The 23,244-nt window shown below is 40.7% G+C and overlaps 1 protein-coding gene across 1 annotated transcript in view; it reads right to left on the reverse strand.

Annotated features, from left to right (window-relative positions):
• Positions 1-23,244, reverse strand: part of CTTNBP2 (cortactin binding protein 2) — a 182,556-nt gene that overhangs the window by 11,094 nt on the left and 148,218 nt on the right. Inside the window, 5 exon segments of the mRNA XM_030549074.1 lie at positions 3,486-3,618; positions 4,594-4,654; positions 10,456-10,638; positions 10,965-11,170; positions 14,330-14,508. Coding sequence (XP_030404934.1) covers positions 3,486-3,618; positions 4,594-4,654; positions 10,456-10,638; positions 10,965-11,170; positions 14,330-14,508 — 762 coding nt within the window.

A 23,244-nucleotide genomic window follows, 5' to 3' on the forward strand; every position in this document is an offset into this window, starting at 1 on the left:
CACGTTTTACTTTGCATGGGAGTTATGTGTAAACTTCAAAAGAAGGATTAATAAATCCTCATTGTATCCAAGAAAAAAAGGGAGCCAGATTCAATTTAAGTTTACAGACTCATAGAAATGCAGAGCTGGAAGGGACTGCCTGAGACCAGCTAGTCCAGGGGGTCTCAAACACGCAGCCCACGGGGCTCTTCTGTGCGGCCTGCCAATCTCCCTGCGCCCCCCCAGCCCCTCTGCCTACCTCCAGGCCAGGGGAGGGCAAACTACAGCAGCCCGCGGGATTGCCCCCGTGGCACCACAAGCCCTGCGCAGCTCCCTTAAGCGGCTGGCAGCACGACCCTTCAGGCCGGAGGGGAGAGGGGAGGAGGCAGAAGACTCCTGCATTGCCTCGCTTCAAGGTACCGCCACCCGCAGCTCCAACAGGGAACAGGGAACCGTCGCCAATGGGAGCTTCGTGGGAGGTACCTGGAGGAGCAGCAGCAGAGCCCTGTGCCCACCCCTGCTTCCCGGGGGGCCATGGTTCAGGCTACTTCCTGGAGCGTTGCGGCGCGGGGCCTGGAGCCTGCCCTGGCCCCGATGCGCACCGCTGCCACCCCGGAGCTGCTCTAGGTAAGCAGCACCAGGCTGGAGCTCACACCCCGCACGCTTCCTGCACCCCAACTCCCTGCCCTGAGCCCCCTGCCGCACTCCACACCTCTCCTGCACCCAACTCCCTGCCCTGAGCCCCCTGCCGCACTCCACACTTCTCCTGCACCCAACTCCCTGTCCTGAGCCTCTTGCTGCACCCCTCACCCCTCCTGCTGCACCCCACACCCCTCCTCCATCCAGCTCCCTGCCCTAAGCCACCTGCTGCACCCCTCACCCCTCTTGCACTCCACACACCAACTCCCTGCCCTGAGCCCCTGCCACACCCTGCATCCCTCTGCACCCCCTGGTGACAGGGAAGGGGCAGCATTGGCGTTGGGACTTTGGGGAAGGGTGTGGAAAGGGGCAGGGAAGGGGTGGGAAGAGGCAGGCCTCATGGAAGGGGTGGAGTGGGGGCGGGGCCCGGGGCAGTGAGGGTTGGAGTGTCAGTGATGAGGCCCACAGGCCAATGCACTAGACCTCATGTGGCCCTTGTGGTCATTTGAATTTGAGACCCCTGAACTAGTCCATTACCCCCTTCTCTCCCCCCAGACAGCTGTTTGTCTAACTTGTTCTTAAAAACCTCCAATGATGGGGATTTCATAACATCCCTTGATACCCTATTCCAGTGTTTAACTGTAGTTAGAAAGTTATCCTAAGATCTAACCTAAATTTCCCTGCAGATTAAGTTTGTTTTACCTTCATTGGATATAGATAACAGTTGATGATCATCCTCTTTATAATAGTCCTTAATATATTTTCATACTTATCAGGTCTCTACTCAGCCTTCTTTTGTCATGATGAAACATGGCCAGTTTTTTTAACCTTTTCTCATAGGCCAGGTTTTCTAAAGTTTTTATCAGTTTTGTTGTTCTGCTCTGGATTCTCTCATTTGTCCACATCCTTCTTAAAGCATGGCACCCAAAATCAGACACAGTACTCTAGCTGAGGCCTCACCAGCCCTGAGTAGAGCGAAACAATTACCAATCATGTCTTACATACAACACTCCTGTTAATACACCACAGAATAATGTTTGCCTGTTTTTCAACTGCATCACATTTTTAACTCAGATTCAATTTGTGATCCATTATAACTCTGAGATACTTTTCAACAGTACTACTGCCTAGCCACTTATTCTCCATTTTGTAGCTGTGCAGTTGCTTTTTTTCTTCTTTAGTGTAATACTTTGAATTTCTCTTTATTCAATTTCATCTCTAATTTCAGACCAATTTTCTGGTTTATCAAGGTCATTTTGAATTCTAACCTTGTCCTCAAAAGCGCTTGCAACCCCTTCCATCTTGGTGTCATTTGCAAATTTTATAAGCATTCTCTCTGCTGCATTATCCAAGTCATCAATGGAATCCCACTAGATATATCCTCCCAGTTTGACAATGAGCCATGATTATTCTTTGAATACAGTTTTTCAACCATTTGGGCTCCACTTTATAGTAATTTAATCTAGACAATATTTCCCTAGTTTGCTTTTGAGAACATCATGTAAGTGCAGTGTCAAAAACGTTACTAAATTCAAAATAAATCATGGTCTACTTCTTTTCCCCTATCCACTAGCCAGTAGCTCTGTCAAAGAAGGAAATTGGGCTGGGTCAGCATGATTTGTTCTTTGATAAAGCCACATTGGCTATTACTTATCACCCTGTTATACTCTAGATACTGGCAAAATTATTAATCAATTTGTAAGAATCTTTCCAGTTATCGCAGTTAGGCTGACTGACTGGTCTATAATTCCTGGATCCTCTTTGTTCCCCTTTTTTTAAAAGATAGATACTATATATGTTTGCCATTCTTCAGTCCTCTAGGACCTCACCCATCCTTCATGAGTTTGTGAAGATAATTGCTAATGGTTCCAAGATTGCTTCACTCCTTGGGTAAATTTCATCAGGCTCTGCCAACTTTAATACATCTAATTTCTTTAAATATTCTTCATCTTGTCTTTCCCTATTTTGTCTAGGAAAAACAGGGTCAATGACACCAGCTGCCATCCCTTAAGCCGTGCCTTTTAGAATTGCCACAACCAGTAAATACATTTTAAAAGTGTTAAACTCTGTCTATACAAGTGTTTAAAAATGTTAGTTAAAATGAGTTAGCTAACATGCTTTAAAACCATCTATTTTCCCTAGTTCAGACATGGCCTTGGAGTGAATCCCTGCTGAGATGCCAAGGGATTAGCTGGCGCAGCTTCAGTGCATCTGGCTCATAGCATACAGCTGCTAAAACCTAACTTCACAGGGAACTAAATAAAACAGGATTAGAAAGCTTCCCACCACAATTATTTCTTGATTAAAAGTTTGTTGGTATCTAATATCACACAGAATGTGCAATAAAACAAAATTGCTGGAAAGGTTTAAACAACAAGGGAATTGTTTACGGAGATCCTTGAGGGTATAATTAGGTATAATGGGATTATGGTAAGCAAAGTAAGTGTACAGTGTGCATCAGAAAAGCTTTATATTCCTATTAGATGATGAAATAGTCTACCAATGGAAGTAGTGAAAACACAACTGATTCAGTCACTTAAAATTAGGCTGGTGAAAGCAATAGAAAATATGATGTGGAGAACAATAATGGATTGAAGCAGATTATCTGATGGCACTTTAGCTTCTCTAACATTTATAAATCAATACATTTTAGCATCCACTGCAAATTCCTGAGTGTATGACATGACATTTAAGGTTAAACTTTTTAAAAAATAAAATAAATCATAATAAAATCTACCACACATATAATATATTAGTCTATTTTAGCACATCTCCAGTTAATAAAAAATATTTTAAAATCTAAGATCTATTATGGATTAAACAGCTACATATGATTATGATGTAAATTATTTAAACCGCAGTGTTACCTTGCTTATATCAGATTCTGATTTGCTGGAACACATACTTTGAAGTTCCTGCACAAGATCTAGTTCATCATCAGAACCAAGGGACAGCCTTTGCTCCAGATTTAACACTTTTAGCTGCTCATTCTCTGAAGAGCTATGAAAATAAAACAAGAGAGACAGGACAACTGAAAGTGGGCTATGGCACATAATATATTTACACACACACACACACACACACAACACTGGGAAATGGTATCATTCTTTCATAAAGATTGTATAACTACACTGTTTATTCAGTAATGCCTCTACTTTAGGATGTACCAACAAACAGAATGGAAATAGTATCCAGTTTAGGCATCAGTAGTTGTCAGTCTTTAATTTTGTTGCTTCATAATAGACTCTCTTCTACCCAATTTATTCTACTCTCTCCATTGTTTCAGCAAAAGATGCTTCTGTGTGACAAGTACAAGTGCCATTCGGCAGGAGAGTTCTTCTTTCTTTTGCTTACACCAGTTCAACACTGCAGCTATCCTCCCACATTCTTTTTTTGGAACTATTCCCAACTATTTAAACGAAAAGGAGCCACTGCTAGAAGCACAAGGGATTCTGTGCTCTGCAAAGATGTGAATTTCAGATCTGGAGTTGTCTCTTGCATATGGTAGCACAAAATGCAGTCCCCTTGGACCATTTGTTCAGTAGCTACTTAAAGATATTCCATATCATTTAGACTAAAACGCACATATTATACAAACTTCAGATTTCCATTCAGTAGGCTGAAATAGCCAGAGGGTCTTCTTTGTACACCTCTGGATGAAAAGCCAGCCTTCTGCTTTTTATAAGCCAAAGTAAGAGGAGTTTTATATAATATTCCCCAAGTCCTAGAAATTAAAGGAACATACTCTGTGGCAAGGTTTGAGCTACTGAAATAGGTTCTAAATTATAATTCAAGGCCTCCAAACCCACCCCCTCCAATTAGAATTAAAAAGCCTACACTTCCTTCAGCTCTGAAACAAAAAATAATCATATCAAGCATAAACCCTTCATTTAGTCATAAGAGTGAATTGGTTTTTGACACAGTAGTATCTGTGCTCTTTGCTAAGTGCTAAAAGAAAAAAAAAACCTGACTTACTTTTTGATAAGAGAAGCCATTTTGTTGCAATTTTGTTGCAACACATTCTTTGTTTTTATACCTGCACAAGAGGGGGGGAAGTTAAGTTGTTAGTACTTAGCATAATTCTATTGTTTTCTTCATTTTAAAAGCTGTAAAGAATAGACAAAACATATTCCTATTTGCTTAACATCAGACACCATTAGACCACAGCACGTCCTGTGTCCTGTCAAGATCACGTTAAGGACCCAGTCTGCTTTAGGAAGTGGCAGTGGCAATTCAGAAATAGCACTCTTCTCCCTGAGTCAGTACTGAACAAACCAATATCTTAACATAGGGTTGGGGGTATTGTGCTGCTGGTATGGACATTTCTTTTATTTCAGAAATAAAGCTGAGGTTGGACCTCTCACTCGTGGACATTAAAAATAGCATGGTACTTGTTACCCGAGTAGGAATGTTACCCGTAACAGGTTATCTAAATTACACCTTCAGAAACTTAATTCTGGCTGCCTAAAATCCTCCCTGTAGTTTCAGTTTGATAGGGTATTCTTCAGTTTTATTTCTGAACTAGTGTATAATCTTGCTGTGGGCTGTTTTTTAATTTATAATTTTTATTATTTTTTCTAAATACAACAAATATACCAAAATAGCAGATTCATCATAATACAAGTAGTAAATAAAGAGGGTTAGCATAAAGGGAGAGGAGGGAAAGCGACATATCTATCTTCAAGGTCCACATTAAATCACTGACCTCTAAAAAGTCAGTCAATGGCTTTGAATTTTTCAGACATCCCTCTTCTGCACAATGCCAGTTTGTTTGTTAGCTCCAAGGACAGCCATATCACTGAGCCAGGCATCAATATTTGGTGGGAATCAATTTTTCCATTTTTGCAGTATTAATTTTTTAGCAACATAAGCTGCATGTTAGAACCATGCTGCCTTGTTACCAGGTACCAGGAGCACATCCAAGAATGAAACTTAAGGGGGAGGGCTTCATCTTAGCTTCCAATATCAAACTGGTTCAACCTGAACCCAAGGAGGAGTCTGTGTGGTCACATCTAATAACCACAAAGATGCATTAATTAACAAAAAGGAGATATCAATAATTTTCAAAGCTGGGAAAATGAAATAATCACAGAGTCAGGGAGGTGTAATTTGTTCAGAGCCCAAATTACCTGCAACCCAAAGGAATGTTCTTAAAATATTATTGAATTCCTTAAAAACAATTTGAGAAATAGAAATAGGGACATACAAAATTCTAGGAAGGACATTCATTTTCAGTATATTAATTTTACCCCACACATTGACAGTTAACAAACTCCATCTCCCCAAATCGTTAGCCATTTGTGCAGTAACTGGTTAAATATTTATCTTAGGGATGTCCTGAATATTTTTGGAAATCAGTATTCCTAAATACCTCATGTAAGAGGATTGCCACTGAAAATCCCTATTTCAGAAAAGGCCTTTGTGGACATATTTGTTAAAGCACAAGATTTCTGATTTACCTTAATTAATTTTAAAGCCTGAATCTAAACTTATTAACAGTGGTTAGAAGCTTAGGAATGGTAACCTTTGGTGTAGATATAAGAGCATCATCTGCATAGAGCATAATTTAGTGTTCTGTTTGGCCCGCCCTGATACCACACACAATTTGGTTTGCTTAGATGGCAATGGCTAAAGGTTCTAGAGCTAAATCAAACAGGAAAGGAGAAAGGGGGCAGCCCTGTCTCATACCTCTCTGTGTTGGAAATGGGGTAGAAATGATACCATGGGTAATTACTCTGCAAGTTAGATTGGAGTAAAAAAAACTTAATCCAAGAAATAAATTATGTACCAAGTCCGAAATTTTGCTAATATGTAAAAAAGGGTATGCATTGAAAAGCCTTTCCAGCATCTAAAGAAACAACAGCTAACAGCATCCCTCTAAGTGGCAATATCATCAATCAGTTGATATAAATTATCAGAGCCATGTCTTTTATAGAAGATTCTCAATGAATTTTTACAAAAAGTTCTTGGAAACTTTAACACCTATATATTGAACATGTTCAGTGATACCAAGAATGAGCAAACTCTCCTGCCTACTCTAAGTGACATTGTAATGACAATTATTATTAAACCCAAGGAAGACCTTGGACTATGTAGTAATTATTGTTAGCCTTTTGCTTTAGTCTGTATGCTGACAGCTTGCCAGCTCTCTCGCCAGATTCCCAGTAGTTTTGCTTCAAACTGAATAAAGCAAACTGCCTTTTGGGACAGAAGAGTATTGATTTCAATTCTGTGTTCTCTCCACGTCTTTTTATAGGTGGCATAAGAGATGGTATGGCCTCTGATGAACGCTTCAAAGGTTTCCCAAAGTGTGGCAGCTGATGAAATGGTGGGGGCCTGTGGGTTTTGTTTTTTTTCAAGTTCTAACTCTTGTTGGAGCGAGTTAACAAATGATGTATCAAACAGCAGAATGGTATTTAAGCCCACATTTTAGTTAGGGATGCATACTCTGGGCACCTAACAGACAAATGTGTATAGGAGTACAGTCAGCTATAACAATAGCACAAATGCCATAATCAGTGAAAGAAGTGATCAAGTCTTCTTATGCTAAGAAATAGTCCAATTCTGAATACGTTGAATGAGCTGCAGGCAAAAACAACCAACCAACCAACTATAGTCTCTGGCCATAGGATTACCCAATCTTCACACATCTTGTAAACCTAAATCAGCCATGTATGTATGAAGTACCTGACAAGTAATCATGTTTTTATATGGAGATGGAGCAGATTTATCAAGGACTGGGTGTTTCGTTGAAGTCTCTAGCTCTAATAACAGGATGGTGACCCATGTCATTTATACTCATTAACAAATTATGAAAAAATTTGGGGTCACCCTGACTTGGCCTGTAGAAATTGGCAAATATGATTATAGAATTGCTAATTTTAGCCTTGAGGACAGTAAATCTGCCCTCACTGTCAGAACTTGTACTCAGAATATTTACAGTCAACTTTTATGGATTAGTATAGCAACACCCCTCACATAGAATTAAAACAACTAGAAATTGAGAAGCCTACCCAATCGCTATTCAGTTTACAAGCTTCAAGTTCTGTCAGATGTGTCTCCTGGAGAATTGCGATGTCAATATTCTATTTTTAAAGGACTAAATATTTTTCTTCTTTTAACAGGATTATTAAAACTCTTTATATTCCAGGAGAGACATTTAATTACTGGAGCCATCACTGTTAAAATATACTGGATAAAATATAAAGCTGCTTTGAGAATAAATGAGAAATTTGCAATTTTTCCTGAATAGCATACAGTTCTTACATATCTAAGTAGCTAAAGTTATACAGCCCAGGGGTAGGATGTCACTTCTCACTCCTGTAGAATATGTACTGGGAAGGAAATTCCCAGCATGGGAGGGTAACAAGACGGTGGACAGAAAGAGGAATTAAATAATTAAAACCCCCAAAATATAAAATATAGTGGCGAGAGAAACACACATTAGTTCCATGAAATCACAAAGAAGAATCTGTTGAAACTGTTCAAAAATATACACTTGATACCCAAAGGGGAAACCGGATCAGGTGAAATGTGGAGATCACCACAGCCCAAACATTACAACTATACTAATGACCTATTACCGACAAAAAAAATAAAAAAAGAAAAAGAAAATGAACATATCAATCAATTAGCACCTATCAAACTTATTTAGAGCAGCCGTATCAGATCTCAGAGAACAATACATAAATTCCATACAGTCGAACCATTCCATATATAAAAAGAACAGGAGTACTTGTGGCACATTAGAGACTAACAAATTTATTTCAGCATGAACTTTCGTGAGCTACAGCTCACTTCTTCGGATGTTGCTCACGAAAGCTCATGCTGAAATAAATGTGTTAGTCTCTAAGCTGCCACAAGTACTCCTGTTCTTTTTGCGGATACAGACTAACACGGCTGCTACTCTGAAACCAGTGATTCCATATATGTCTCCTCTTGCGAGGGAGGAGCTTGCAGATTTTTCTGCCTTCTGAGGGGACCTGAATGATACTATCTTGTTGCTATCTTTAATATTGAGCATTGTTGGACATTTAATAAAATAATTCCAGTCCATCTTCTTAGCCAAATGCTGTGCTTGGTTAAAAGCTGCCCTCACTGCAACCATATCACAGGCATAATCTTGAAAAAGCAGTATTTTAATTGCTGGTTCTCCCTCAAGAATTCCTTTTTTTCCTACTGATTTTTGCAATATAAGCTGCTTAGTGGTAAACTTCAGGAACTTCACAATCAGTGCTCTGGCCTGACCTCCTGGAGCTGGCACGGAGGGCTATGGCCCAGTGTGCCCGCTCTATTTCAAAACAAAAACCTACCAGCAGATCCAACAACTTAGGGACAAATTCAGAGGGTTTGCCTTTCCTTATTCCCCCAGGGACACCCACAATTGTCAGGTTACATTGTTGTGAGCTACTGTCTAGATCAATTAGCTTGGTCTTAAGTCTTAGTCTCAAATTACAGGTTATGAAGAACTGTAATGATATCATCTTCCACTTCAGAAATTCTGTGTTCTACTTCCCCATTCCATTTGGATAGCGTGTGTAAGGGCACTCTGAATCTGAGGCACAGTGGTAGGGTGGAAACTAGATTTAATTTCAACAGTCTCTGCAGCCACCTGTTGTAATATGCCATCAGCTGTGTTCCATCAGATTCAGGCACCATTTTGTTTGCAGAAGCGGGGAGGCAGATCTCTGTTTTTTTCAGTGCTTTCAGATCTGAAGAGGAAGATGCAGAGCTACAGGGCACCTTGGGGGTTTCAGTAGTCAGGCACAATATTTCTAGAGGTTGAATGGTGGGGTTTAGGGGACAATGTTCAGGGATTCCAGTGGACTACTTCAGAGCTCAAGCAACCTGCATCAACCTGGTTGCAGCACCCTCTGGTGTCCTCTCTGTGTGCTGCTTAAAGAATGCTATTTTCCATTCCAGAAGTGGTTGATTTTGCATATGGATAATGCAATCCCTGTATAGTTTATAATTAACCATTTACTGGCTGATTTATGATCTCTGGGTGACAGGCATTATAAATGTATAAATGCCACTTATTAATTATATCTGCCACACTATTGTAGTTGCATCAAACCAGTTATTCTATAAAGAAAGCGTCAAGCAACTATTAATTAGCATACTTGAAACTACATAGTAACCTCTTAGAACCTCTAAAATACAATGTCTTTCCCTACATGAACTCTGGATTTTTTAAATTTATTTTTGGCAATGAAGAGGAAACCTTAGAAAAAAGCCTGCAATTTAAAATCCCAGAGACTTTTGCCCATCTGATCATTTTGAGGTAGAGGAAAGAGTGCTAACAACTGCATCTCCAACATCATTTCCTACAGTCCCTATCTTATTCTTTGGAGGTCTCCCATCCAAGTGCTAACCTGGGTTGATTCTACCTAGCTGGCAAAAGTGAAAGGACCATAGAATGAGAAAGTATGTCTGATTTTTATTATTTATATTATAACCATTTACATTATTGTTGGGTATATATATAAAAAGGGTGCAAAACAATGCGATTATTAAAATGACTTGCTTACTATGTCATTTAACACTTTGTGTGCTATAAATAACAAGACAGACATTTAACCAGAACAAAAATAAATGTAAGTAGGCTATTTCAAAAGCACCAGAAAAAGAGCAAAAGAGCTGAACAATTTTCAGAAGAAGTGAACATTAAATGTACCTTGTTTTAACTGAGAACTAAAAAGAAGAAGTTCAACCATGAAAAAAATAAAAACCATTTTCCTTCCAGGGTCGTATCTACTCATCTCAAAAACACTTCCCCTCCCCGCCCAATTACAAAAGACTAACATGTTTTCTGTGGCCCAAAATAACAAGCTTTACCTTCTGTATTTGCCTCCTGCTTACTCCATGATTGGGAAGATGAATGGCCTGACTTCTTACGAGGACTTGTGCTCACCTTTCTCCAGGAAGCATTCTCTCTTTTCTTATTACAATTTTTGTAGCTTGAAACTATGGCTAAAGGGAAATTTCCTCCTTTAAAGTCTGCTCTATATCTATCCAGATCTGAAACAATATTAATACATTTTTTAAAAAATGCTGAGAGTGCATTGCAGCCATAGTAGTGATATGCAGTTAGCAAAGAAATAACATGGCCTCTAGGATTTCTCATTAATATTCCGTTCAATGGGATCAAACTCTTTTAATCACAAGACTTCCCATATTTGTGAAATTACTATACTATGTACTGACTTCTTTTCTAACGTGCTTTGAGATATACTGATGAAAAGTGCTACATTTATTTTAAAAAAAATCATTAAATAATGTTAATAGTGCTTAAGAAATTCAAGTATATAACTGCTTGCTTTCTAGCTGAGCTTTTTTACTGTTACCTGTTCGTGGAAGAGGACAGCCATGCAGAACAGCTTTGTTTAGCAAGATACTGAGAGCTGCTCTAACCACAGCTTGTTGACCTTGACTAGGATTTTTTTTGGCTGCTGTTTGTCCCAGTGCAGATGGTCTCTTCACAGAGGCTCTGGAGAGTATTGTTTCTTGAACTCTGGGAGCAATGACAGTGTTCCATAATTTGGACAACCACCTTGAAGCACACAGAAAACTTTAGAATCAGGACAACTTATCAAACAAGTTTTATCATATCTTACTTATTAAAGATGACTTAAAAGTAGGTGAGGGGAAAAAGGATTTTATGCTTTTAATTTATTTTTGTTTTAACATTAGAAACTGACATCTTTGGATAGCCTGACCGAAAGAGGAAGTGGCCTACATTTTTTATTTTTGTTAACAATTTACTCAAATGCTTGTCCAAAGAGTTAAAAGAAAAGTGGTTTCCATTAAAATTTGATACCCTTCTTCCTTCATTTGTGGTCTGTCTGAAATACCCTCCCCTCCCCAATCAGCGCAAGGCAGAGGGATGATGTTTGGTCAAACTAAAATGTATGATGCCCAAACTCCCAAATAAAGGGGAGGAGAGAGAGCTGGAGCAGGCCCTTCCTCTAATATCAGTTACATAGAGAAATGTGCTTGAGGAAGAGGCTCTCTTTACCTGCCTCTGGCTGGCCTGGGGGTGGGAGAGGGAATGGAGAAACCAATTAGCTATTATGCTCCTTCCCAAAATTTGAAACCTGTCCAGGATTTCATGACCCAAATTGTCTTTATGACTGCTCTGCCATCCTTCCCTGTAGTTGATGTATACTAAGCTGTGCTTCAGGATGCCATGGTCTGACCAACTGTCTGTTTTTGGATTTTTAGAATTTTTAGAATTTTTCCTCATTGGGTCAAACTGGTAACAGTCTGGTGGGTTTTTTTGCCTCGCTTACAGCATTGTGGAGGCACAACTGGGTTAAAAGAGAAGAAATGGCAAATAATATTAAGAGATAATATAGGAATGTTGTTTGTCGCAACTCGCAGCTGAAGGCTATACAGTGTCAGCTCCCAGAGGTAAATGAGACCCGGGAATTTGCTGGTGAACTTGGACCTATAAAGAGAAAGAGGACATGAAATCTTTGTAGACCCAGGTCCCCTTTGATACCCTGTACCCACATCCCCGCATGTAGGGAGGATGCCAGGCTACAGAACTGAGCAGCATATGAAAGGTAGGCTGAAGAGCATCTATCTTGGTTATTAGTTATATGATACATGTCTTGTAAACCCGCAGCCAGTTAAATGTCTGGTATGTGAGAGTTGGTCATATAATGCCCTCCCTATTGTTAAGTTATTAAAGTTGCATCTGGAGGCTTAAGTCAATCCCTGTGTCTGTCTTTCATTCCAGCATGTCCTGCTCAAGCTCCCAAAATACCTGAGAGTCTATTAAGTCCTACAATATCAACAAACACTAGCCTTGAGCCTATTTGGTATTTCTAAGTATAAAACAAGGGGGAGGGGAAAGAAAGGGGGAAAAAGCGCTAAGAAAAGTCTTTTAGCCCTCCTTTATACAACATGATGAAACAAAACAAAACAAAACAAAACAAAAATCTCCCTTTGGAAGATCACACTTAATTATCAAGACCAAGGACAAGAGAAATACAAGGGCATAGAAAATCAGCAAGAGACATGGAACTGGAGTCTTCCAAATTTACTTGTTCTGCTCTCCAGAATCTAAGGGTTTGTCTACGCTTAAAATGCTAAGCTGCTGTAGCTGTGCCACAGTAGTGCTTCAGTATAGATGGTACCTATGCCAATGGGAGGATTCTGCCATTGGTGTAGATAATCCACCTCCTTAAGACACGGTAGCTAGGTCAACGGAATAATTCTTCCATCAACCTAATGCTGCCTAGACAGAGACTTATGTCAGCTTAACTACACCACACAGGAGTGTGGATTTTTCACATCCCTGACCAACGTAGTTAAACTGGCCTAATATTTTAGTGTTCACCAGGCCTAAATTGCCACTTTCAAAAGAGAAAGGTATAACACACTTCTGGCTGCAAAAACAGCTGCCACTGATATCTTGCTGAGCATACTGTTCAGTCAGATAGATTGAAACAATAGCACCCAGTGAGCCACCAATGAAACCTAATTAATTATCGACATTTAAATGCCAACGCTATTACCACAATGCCAAGCAAGATATATCCAGTAAGAATTCATTGTAGCTATATTTATTTTTATTGTTTATTTCCTGACAAAAACTACATTAAGATGGAGTTAAGGTTGAAAGTACATATCAGAAAGTTAAGGGTAAAAAACAACATTATAGCAATGCTGTAATTATCCCCAAACTACATATTACAAATCTAGACAATTCAGAATTAAGGTTACACTTAAAATAAATCCAAACCCATTATGGCTGGATATTTATAGTTAAGGTACTCCAGCAACTTTAACTCTGTCTTGTTGTGATGCCATGCATTAACCTCATAGTTAAGATTAAGGCATTTCAGTGTTTATGGTCCCAGATTAGATTTAATTGATTTTTATAAACAGATTTTTTTCCATATTGCCCCTGCCCAATGCCATAATTGATTCATTCTGTAACCAATAACAACCATTAAGCTTCAAGGAGATACCAAATACACATATGGATACTGATGGACTGGACATTTTGGGGAGACACCTGATGGGGATTGGGGCATCTCTGGGATAGAAGAGCGTGGAGGGAAAAAGTAAATGAGCTTTGGAGGTAATGACAGAGTGACAGGAAGGAGTCAGACAGCTGCAGGAGCTAGGCAGAGGAGACTGGAGCCAGGGCCAGGCAGGAACTGGAGGGGACTAACAGTGGCATTAGTGAGAGTGTAGGAAAGCAGGCTGAACAATATGTGTTTGGAGGAGTTTTGTATGAATATGCCAAGTAGCCGGATTGATGCACAAAACAAATATGAACTGAAGCGTCATTGACTGTCTAAGGTAGCCATGCAGTGTGTTTTAGACTGACAGCCATGAATCACAAATATTTTTGGTATTTTTCTATACTTTTGTATTAATCACAAACATGTTTTCAAAAGTGTTGGAACACAGGCTCCTTTCAGAAGCAGAGTATGTTCATTTAACATTCCAAACAATTGTGACATTTTCAGGAAAAACATGAAACTTTGTATGTTTTCTGCACAATTTTACTGGCTGTTTAATTTTAGGCTATGCATACAATAGTTATAATATCTGCAACTAAAATATGATATTTTTGTGATCTTGAAAATAGAAGTATCTTACTGGATTGGGGAACACATGATCATTGTGTTCATAAATATTTTTAGTACCTCACTATACCTTAACATTCTCAATCAGGGAATATAAATCTTACTTCACTGTGATTTGGCCATGCCCAGGCTCCACCGGACAAGAGAAGAAATGTTTTGGCCCTATGAGTGCTTCAGGTGCCCCTAAACGGGATAAGCAGGAGTTCAGCTGGTGCCAAATGGCAAGAATCCAGTCTATGATCTTGCACACTGGATCACATGGAGGGGGCACTTTACCTCGGAACTATAAAGACAGAAAAGACAAAGGGTTTGACATAATTTCATACCTTTATTAGGAAGGAAAGGGGTTGGCTCTTTGGCACGTTGCCCATTGCGAAAATCAGGCACATTTAAAAAACACTTAATAAATCTCATCTAAATAATCAGGAAAAGAAAGATTAAGATGACCAAATCTTCATTGAGTATCTTGAACTGCTGCATTAAATCTTATTGCCTTAAACATATATTAAACACATTTTTATAGAAACAAAGAGCTCAAATAACTTTGAGAACATAGTCAAAGAAAAAAAACTCCAATGATCTAGAATGTGCAAGTTACACACACACGAAAGAAGAAACAAAGCACAATGATATAAATAATAAAAAAGCGTATATATTCCTACAAAGAATAACCTACAGACGACTAATGCTACTGTTTAGTAACCTCACTTTGACAAGCTGGGGCTTACACAGATTTCTAAAACATGCAGGTTTTTTTAAATAAATAAGAGTGATACATTTGAGAATAACATTTTTCCTAAATTAACATTTCATGATATCTGGGCATCTGCACACAAATAACTTGCAGGTTAGTATTCCTAGTGAAAATGAAAAATCTGTGAAGGTGCAAATCCCTATGAAGCTCAGGTGCTAAGATCACATGCATGCTGTACTGTCTTGTTGGCTCTGGAGGGTTTATATTCAGAATGCAAAACAGATGCTAATTTTAAAATTACATGGAGTAAAACACTTGGTTCTCACAGGATCACAAATCTCTTTCTGGTGCTAAGAATTAAAAATAAAAAAATAAAATCTCCTTCCTCTTTGTTTAACAATATGCCCAAATAAAGATGTGCATGATGATTATTTATATTGTCCCACAATACGCATCTCACTGTGTATGGCAAAGATTCTTTGTTTTCAAATTGTAGGTAAGGTTGGACTCTTGGCATTACCAAGTAATTAGAAAAATATTTTCCACCAGTTGAATTCATTTTAGTCACAACATGTAGCTAAAGTAGACAGATTCTTTACTATGTTATTCATAGGGCTGTAAGAAAATCACAGGCCATGATTTTGCTGCGGTAAACTGCTACTTTCAACATTCGCCAAAACTTTTTAGCAATGCCACTCACTCAAATATGGCCAGACTCCCCTCCATCATAACCTGACATGGGCAGTGACAATGGTGGACAAGGAAGACGATGGAGCCTGGCCAAGCTCCCCGGGGAGCTCGCCCTGCTTTCTGCCCCTGGCTCCACCAAGTGCTGCCACTTCCACTCAGCCCTGCTGGCCTCACAGTATGCCCAGATACAGTTCCAGCTCCACCAGGCGGTGTGTATTGGTCCTGCTTTGAGCAGGAGCAACTCCTGTGAGCCACTGAGGACTTTGCCTTCAGTGTCTCCCCACCCACTCCAGGGGACAGGCTTATGGAGGCTTCAGTGAGTGGGGATGGGTGGGGGCTGAGGCTTGTGCCTCCTAAAGGGCTCACACTAGTGGTGTCAGCCACTCAAAGGGCATCCACAGATCTCTGATCTGGAGCTGGCTTTAAGGCGCAGGGGATTGCCCCCGCCTCACCTGGCCTGGAGGAATGGGTGGAGGTGTTATCCAACCCCTGTTGTAGAGTGAAGGACCCTACTGTCAACTTGACATCTAGTCAGTTACAAAACACGAGTTTAGTCCTACACAACGCCCCACCTCCCATCCACCTACACACACCTGCACCCCAAACCACAACTTTAACAAATGGTGGCCATAACTTTTGGACCCCCCCCCAAAAAAAATCACAACTGAGCTAGAGAAGTGTGTTTAAGGTGAGTCTTGATGGTTCAGCAGATGGTCATCCACTTTCATTTCTAGGCAGCCTCTCATTTTTATATTATTAGATCAAACGTAAGTTAGATTATTAGTGACTAGAAAATATTGCCAGTTAGTGGATAGTCTCAATCCAAAGAGAGAGAGGTCAGTTTCACAAATACCTCTACACCAAATACAACTATGAGAATTGCCAACCTTGGAGTATGTCTAGCCAAGGAAAATGGTAATGGAGGGAATAAGTCCCACCTTCTTTGTTTAGATAATTTAGTGCTGTCACATTATCTGCCACAACCTGAAGTATCCTGTGTTCAATCTGAGGCAGAAATGACATTAGAGCTAATCTGACTGCTTTCAGTTCTAAGATACAGAAATGTATTCTTTTTATTTGGTGACTACACAGTTATGACTAATAGCCCCCATCACAGTGTAGATGCATCAGAGGTAAGCACTGCTGATAGTAGAGGGAGATTGAAAGATATACTCGTCATGACGTTTAGAGCACATGTCCACCACATCAGTGCTGTTAACTCCTGCTGCGAAGTTATCAATTTGCAATTCCAATTGTTTAAGCTTGGTTTGTAATTTCTTGCTAGCCAGTGTTGCAGGTTTCACATCCAAAGATAAGGGTATGGGGTCACTGAGGTGACTGATGCTAAGAGACCCAGTACCCAGAGGAAAAGGGTATTTACTTATCTTTTCCCTGCCTCATTGGTTCCATAGCTCTTGCTTTCAGAATTGCCTCATTTGGATCAACATGCCTGGATCCGAAGAAGAATGTCTCCTTATTCTGCCATGAGAATCTGTACCCATGATAAGTTCTTTGAAGACCCTCTGGTCAGATGGGTCTTTCTCATGTGGACTAGCTTTTTGCAAAGAGGCTGACACTCATGAGGACTAAATGCTCATGTTTGCCTCAACAATTGTGTCCTTTTGTAGTGGATTGGCTCTGGAAACAGAGACTAACACCACAGTAGTTTTCCTCTTTAGATCCTTCCCACTTCTGGATCCTTTAATACTTGGTACCAAGGTGGAGGACTTCTTCTTTTCTTCAGACTTGCCTAGAGCTGATGCTGGTCACTGAGACTTGACTGAACCCTGTACTCACTCACTCAGTTCGGGGTGGTTTTGCTGACAGTGCTTCTTGTAATAAAATTGCTTGAAGTCTGTTTTGTCTCCTTTTTTTGCTCACATTATAAAAGTCAAGCAAACTGAGCATTCTGAAGTTGAGTGTCCCTCATCCAAACATGCCAGTCATCTGGTACATGTGTTGGGTGATAGAAACACTGCCGGACATGATAGCCTAGTTTTAAAAGTTGTGTTTCTACCCTTTGGTTTCGCCATCTCAAAACCAAAGATTTACAACTAACTTAAACTAATACTATTTAACAAACTACTAATTTTAGCTATAAAATTATTATCTAACTAACAAGGTAGAGGGCCATAAGCTCCCTGGAGCATTTCCTCATCTGTTCAGCTGGTCATAGTTAGAAGGAACTGAGGTGGCTGGAGCGCCATGTCCCTTCTGTACCCTTGCCCTGGAACGGTTGACATTCACTGACGGGAGAGGCAAGGGAGGTATGTAACCATGCCAATAGCTGCTGCTAACTAGGATTCTACCATTCAGCTGCACCGGCTGGAGTATCTCATGAATGAGAATATGCATAGGACACTTAAAGAAGAAACACAAAATATTTCAATTAGAATATCCTGCTGTAGTGCCTCATGGGAGTTGTAGTTTGGTTTCCCTATGTCCCCATTCTCTTCGATGGGCTGGCACCCCTGCTAGACTAGATCTCCCATGATATACCATAGCCAGAGACTGAGGATGCAGATGGTTTCCTGACCATGAGGAGAGCTCACAGAGCATCATGAGAGACTAAGTCCAACCAAGGAGCTCAGTCTATAGAAGAAACTGGAAGCAATGAAGTTTCACGGCAGCATTTCCAAATTGAAATTATTATTTTTTGCTAAAAACATTTTATTTTTCAATTTCTCACTGAAAAGTCAAAATTCTTCCCCTTATCTACCTTATATCTAACTTAAGGTTTTATACTTAAGGTAGATTGGGCAAGTTGTGAGAATTAATTGATCATGGTCATCCTTAGACGACAACCTCAGTGTGTTAGTCAATCTGAAGACTAACTGAAATCAATTTTGTTTTCTGTACAAATAGTTTAACATATTTATGCACAAATAGAAACAGAAGTTGAGAACAACAATGCGGAAAAAAACATCTTTAAAAATTATGTTATTTTATCAAATTATTATTTAGGAGGACTCAAAAGTGACAGTTCCACAAAGTGACATACTATAAATATATTTATATTTACGACAGTTTGCTACTATTAAAATTAATTTAATTCTGTAGCTTTGTTTCCCAATGTACTGCAACTATTCTTTCTTGCAGTGTATTTACCCTGGAGATCCGTTTTGTTCATGCTCTAGAGATGCTTTTATTGAAAATCAAGAGCATTTCATGCAGAAAGGATGGTGACAGAGCATGGAATCCTAAAGACCCAAAATAGATATTTCAACCAAGACATACTTTTTGTTTTGAGGCAGTAGATAAAAAGGAATTGTTTTTGTGAGAAATAATCTTTTCTTCTAAATCTAACTACTATACAACTCTGTGATCCAAAACTATATTTGCAGCAAACATTTGCAAATTCCTGTAAAGATATTGGGTGAAATGCTGACCCATTGAAGATAATGACAAAAGTCACATTGTACCAGATGCTTGATTTTAACTCATTTTCTAAAACAGAATATTAGAAAAAATTCAGATTGTCAGAAACAGAAAAGCATATTACCAATTTGTTTTCATTAACAGTTATGCACACTGCCATACAGCATTAATTTATGATTATATATTTTTTAAGCTAGGGACAAGTAACAACAGCCTGAAACTACAAAGTGCATTCTTCACACAAAATGAGCAGTGCCCACCCAACTCTCATATCTACCATCAGTGCACTAAAGATCACTGCTATGTCAGGAGCCAAGCTGCCAAAGACATGACCAGTGACCAGATCCCCTGACAACCAGTGGCATCAGAAGTCAGAAGCAGATGGGGAGCCTTTTAGAAGTAGATTCTGTCAGGCTACTGGTAGTCACAGGCCAGCTAAACTCTTCAGGTTTTGTTGCTTGCTGAAAAAGGGATTAGAACTCTTGATTTCCGATATTGTTGAGGCTGAGTTCTGTGCTGAGTAGTACTGAGCTCCCTTGAAGCCAACCATTGAGGAGGGACTAAAGGAGCAAGACACAGAACCAAAGGAATGCAGTATGGCTTTTCTCTCCTTCACTCTTTGTACTATGGCCTCCTTCTGCTCCCAAACAAGTTATCTCTAGTGTAAGACCAGTCCTAGAGATTTCTCCAGGCACAATCTGGAAACCTGCAACCAACCCACCTAACAGCCATTCAATCCTAAAGGTTGTTTTATGAAAGAGGGTTTAACACTAACCACTATGTAGTTTAGGAACCTACGTCCCATTTTCAAAATTGATTGACACACTTTGGGCCAGACTTTAAAGGTATTCAGGCACCTAAAGATGCAGACAGGCGCCTTTAAAAAACTGGCCTTTAGGAGCTTAAGTCACTCTTGAAAATGGGACTCTTGAAAATAGGACTTAAAAGTCTCTTAACCTTTTACCCCTTGTCTTTACTTTCTGTGTAAATATAAGCTTCATCATCAATGGCAGATATGAAGGGGAAAATACACTACTGAATTTTAATCCACAGACCAAAAAAATCACAGAAATTCACTTATTAAAATAAATTCAGAGTTCCATTGCACTGTAAAAATAACAATTCACACAGAAAAAAAGTATTTGAAAGGAATTCACCTTTTGAAATAAGTAATTTGAGGAAATTCACAATGGATAGTGAAACTATTTAAGGTGTCTCTGTCAATTTTAAGCACAAGTGGATTTAGCAAGTATGGCATCCCGCAAGCACCATTTTTAGCATCAGAATGATTTGTCTAATTAAAAAAGTTATATAAGTTTTATCTGTCTGTCTAGGAACTTAACTAATCCTCATCACCACAGTATCTCAGAACCTCAAAATCATTAATAGATTTTATCTTCAAAACACCTCTCTGAGGGAGGGAGGTATTATTCCCAGATAAAGGGAAATCAGGCACAGGGGTAAGACTGGTGATTTAACCAAGATCATTCAGGAAGTCTGTAGCTGAACCAGGAATTGAACAATAGGTCCTCTGAATTCCCTATCAGCAAGGTCATCTTTTCTACTCCTATGGCAACCTGTTCTTCTTCAAGCTATCCAAAATACTGCTGAAAAGATTATCTTCCTTTGCAGATGTTCTGATCAAGCTCCCATCCCAATGCCCCACATTTCTCATCTCTGCAATGGCTGCCAACTTATTAGTATTATCTGTTACCAAATAGCTTTCAAAGAATTTCACAACTCTGCTCTTGCCTATCTTTGCCCTTATTCCCACATGCTTCTTAATACTCAATTCTTTCTCCTCCTGTCTCCTTTTCCTACTTGTAAGTGATGGTCACATTACTACCACCCTATATCGAAAACCTACCGACCGCTATGCCTACCTTCATGCCTCCAGCTTCCATCCCGGGCACATCACACGATCCATTGTCTACAGCCAAGCACTGAGGTACAACCGCATCTGTTCTAACCCCTCAGACAGAGACCAACACCTACAAAATCTCCACCAAGCATTCTCAAAACTACAATACCCGCACGAGGAAATAAGGAAACAGATCAACAGAGCCAGACGTGTACCCAGAAGCCTCCTACTGCGAGACAAACCCAAGAAAGAAACCAACAGGACTCCACCGGCCATCACATACAGCCCCCAGCTAAAACTCCTCCAACGCATCATCAAGGATCTACAACCCATCCTGGACAATGATCCCACACTTTCACAGGCCTTGGGTGGCAGGCCAGTCCTTGCCCACAGACAACCTGCCAACCTGAAACATATTCTCACCAGTAACTGCACACCGCACCATAATAACTCTAGCTCAGGAACCAATCCATGCAACAAACCTCAATGCCAACTCTGCCCACATATCTACACCAGCGACACCATCACAGGACCTAACCAGATCAGCCACACCATCACCGGTTCATTCACCTGCACTTCCACCAATGTAATATATGCCATCATATGCCAGCAATGCCCTTCTGCTATGTACATCGGCCAAACTGGACAGTCTCTACGGAAAAGGATAAATGGACACAAATCAGACATTAGGAATGGCAATATACAAAAACCTGTAGGAGAGCACTTCAACCTCCCTGGCCACACTATAGCAGACCTTAAGGTGGCCATCCTGCAGCAAAAAAACTTCAGGACCAGACTTCAAAGAGAAACTGCTGAGCTTCAGTTCATCTGCAAATTTGACACCATCAGCTCAGGATTGAAGAAAGACTGAATGCCTTGCCAACTACAGAACCAGTTTCTCCTCTCTTGGTTTTCACACCTCAACTGCTAGAACAGGGCCTCATCCTCCCTGATTGAACTGACCTCGTTATCTCTAGCTTGCTTGCTAGCATATATATACCTGCCCCTGGAAATTTCCACTACATGCATCTGAGGAAGTGGGTATTCACCCACGAAAGCTCATGCTCCAAAACGTCTGTTAGTCTATAAGGTGCCACAGGATTCTTTGCTGTTTTTACAGATCCAGACTAACACAGCTACTCCTCTGATACTTTCCTACTTGTGTATCTTTTACTGCATACTGCCTTTCAGCCCAGAACAAACTTCCAATTTATAGAATCACAGATTCTTAGGACTCGAGAATTATCTCAAGAGGTCATCGAGTCCAGTCCCCTGCACTCTTGGCAGGACTAAGTATTATGCAGACCAGAGGTTTGCAAACTTTAGCAACTCAAGGATCCCCATTTTGATTTAAAAATGTGGAGGGACTTCCCAAGCCTCCCCCCGCTTAGCCTCCACTCCATCCCTTCCCCCAATGGCCCCACCGCTGCCCCAACTCTTCCCGCGCCCCCCCCCCGCTCACATCATCCCCCCTGCCTCCATTGCTCGCTCTCCTCTATCACCAGGCTGTGGGAGGGAGTTGGGGTGCAGAAGGGAGTGCAAGGTGCAGGCTCTGGGAGGGAGTCTGGATGTGGGAGAGGGCTGGGGCAGGAGGTTGGCGGGAAGGGGGTGAGGTGTGTAGGCTCCGGCTGGGAGGTGCTTACCTCAGGCGGCCACAGTTCCCAGCCAATGGGAGCTGTGGAGCTAGTGCTCAGGGCGGAGGCAGCATGCGGAGACCCCCTGCGCCCGAAGTGCTGGCCACTTCTGGGAGTGGCGCAGAGCCAGGGCAGGTAGGGAGCCCTGCCTTAGCCCCACTGCACCGCTGGACTTTTAGTGCCTAAAATCTCCCTGTTTGGCTTTAGTAGCCTCCGGGAGATAGAGAGAGGGGGAGTAGTTGAGGGAGGAGAAGGACTTGATTAGCTGGGCCCGTGGGGCCTCCCAGGGGTCCACGGATCCCAGTTTGAGAAATGCTGATCTAAACCATCTCTGGCAGGTTTTTGTCTAACCTGCTCTTAAAAATCTCCAATGATGCAGATTTCACAACCTCCCTAGGCAATTTATTCCAGTGTTTAACAACCCTGACAGTTTGGAAGTTCTTCCTATGTCCAAACTAAACAGCTCTCGTTGCAATTTAAGCCCATTGCTGCTTCTCCTATCCTCGGAGGTTAAGGAGAACAATTATTCTCCCTCCTCCTTGTAACCTTTCATGTACTTGAAAACTGTGATAATGTCCCCTCTCAGTCTTCTTTTCTCCAGACTAAACAATCTGATTTTGTTTTAATCTTCCCTCATAGGCAGGGCTGGTGCAACCATTTAGGTGGACTAGGCGGTTGCCTAGGGCGCCGAGATTTGAGGGTGCCAAAAAGCGCCCCCCAATTTTTTTTTAAATGGTTGAGCAGCCACTGCTGCTGGGACAG

The sequence above is a fragment of the Gopherus evgoodei genome, chromosome 1 (assembly GCF_007399415.2).
Source record: "Gopherus evgoodei ecotype Sinaloan lineage chromosome 1, rGopEvg1_v1.p, whole genome shotgun sequence".
Classification (NCBI taxonomy): domain Eukaryota; kingdom Metazoa; phylum Chordata; order Testudines; family Testudinidae; genus Gopherus; species Gopherus evgoodei.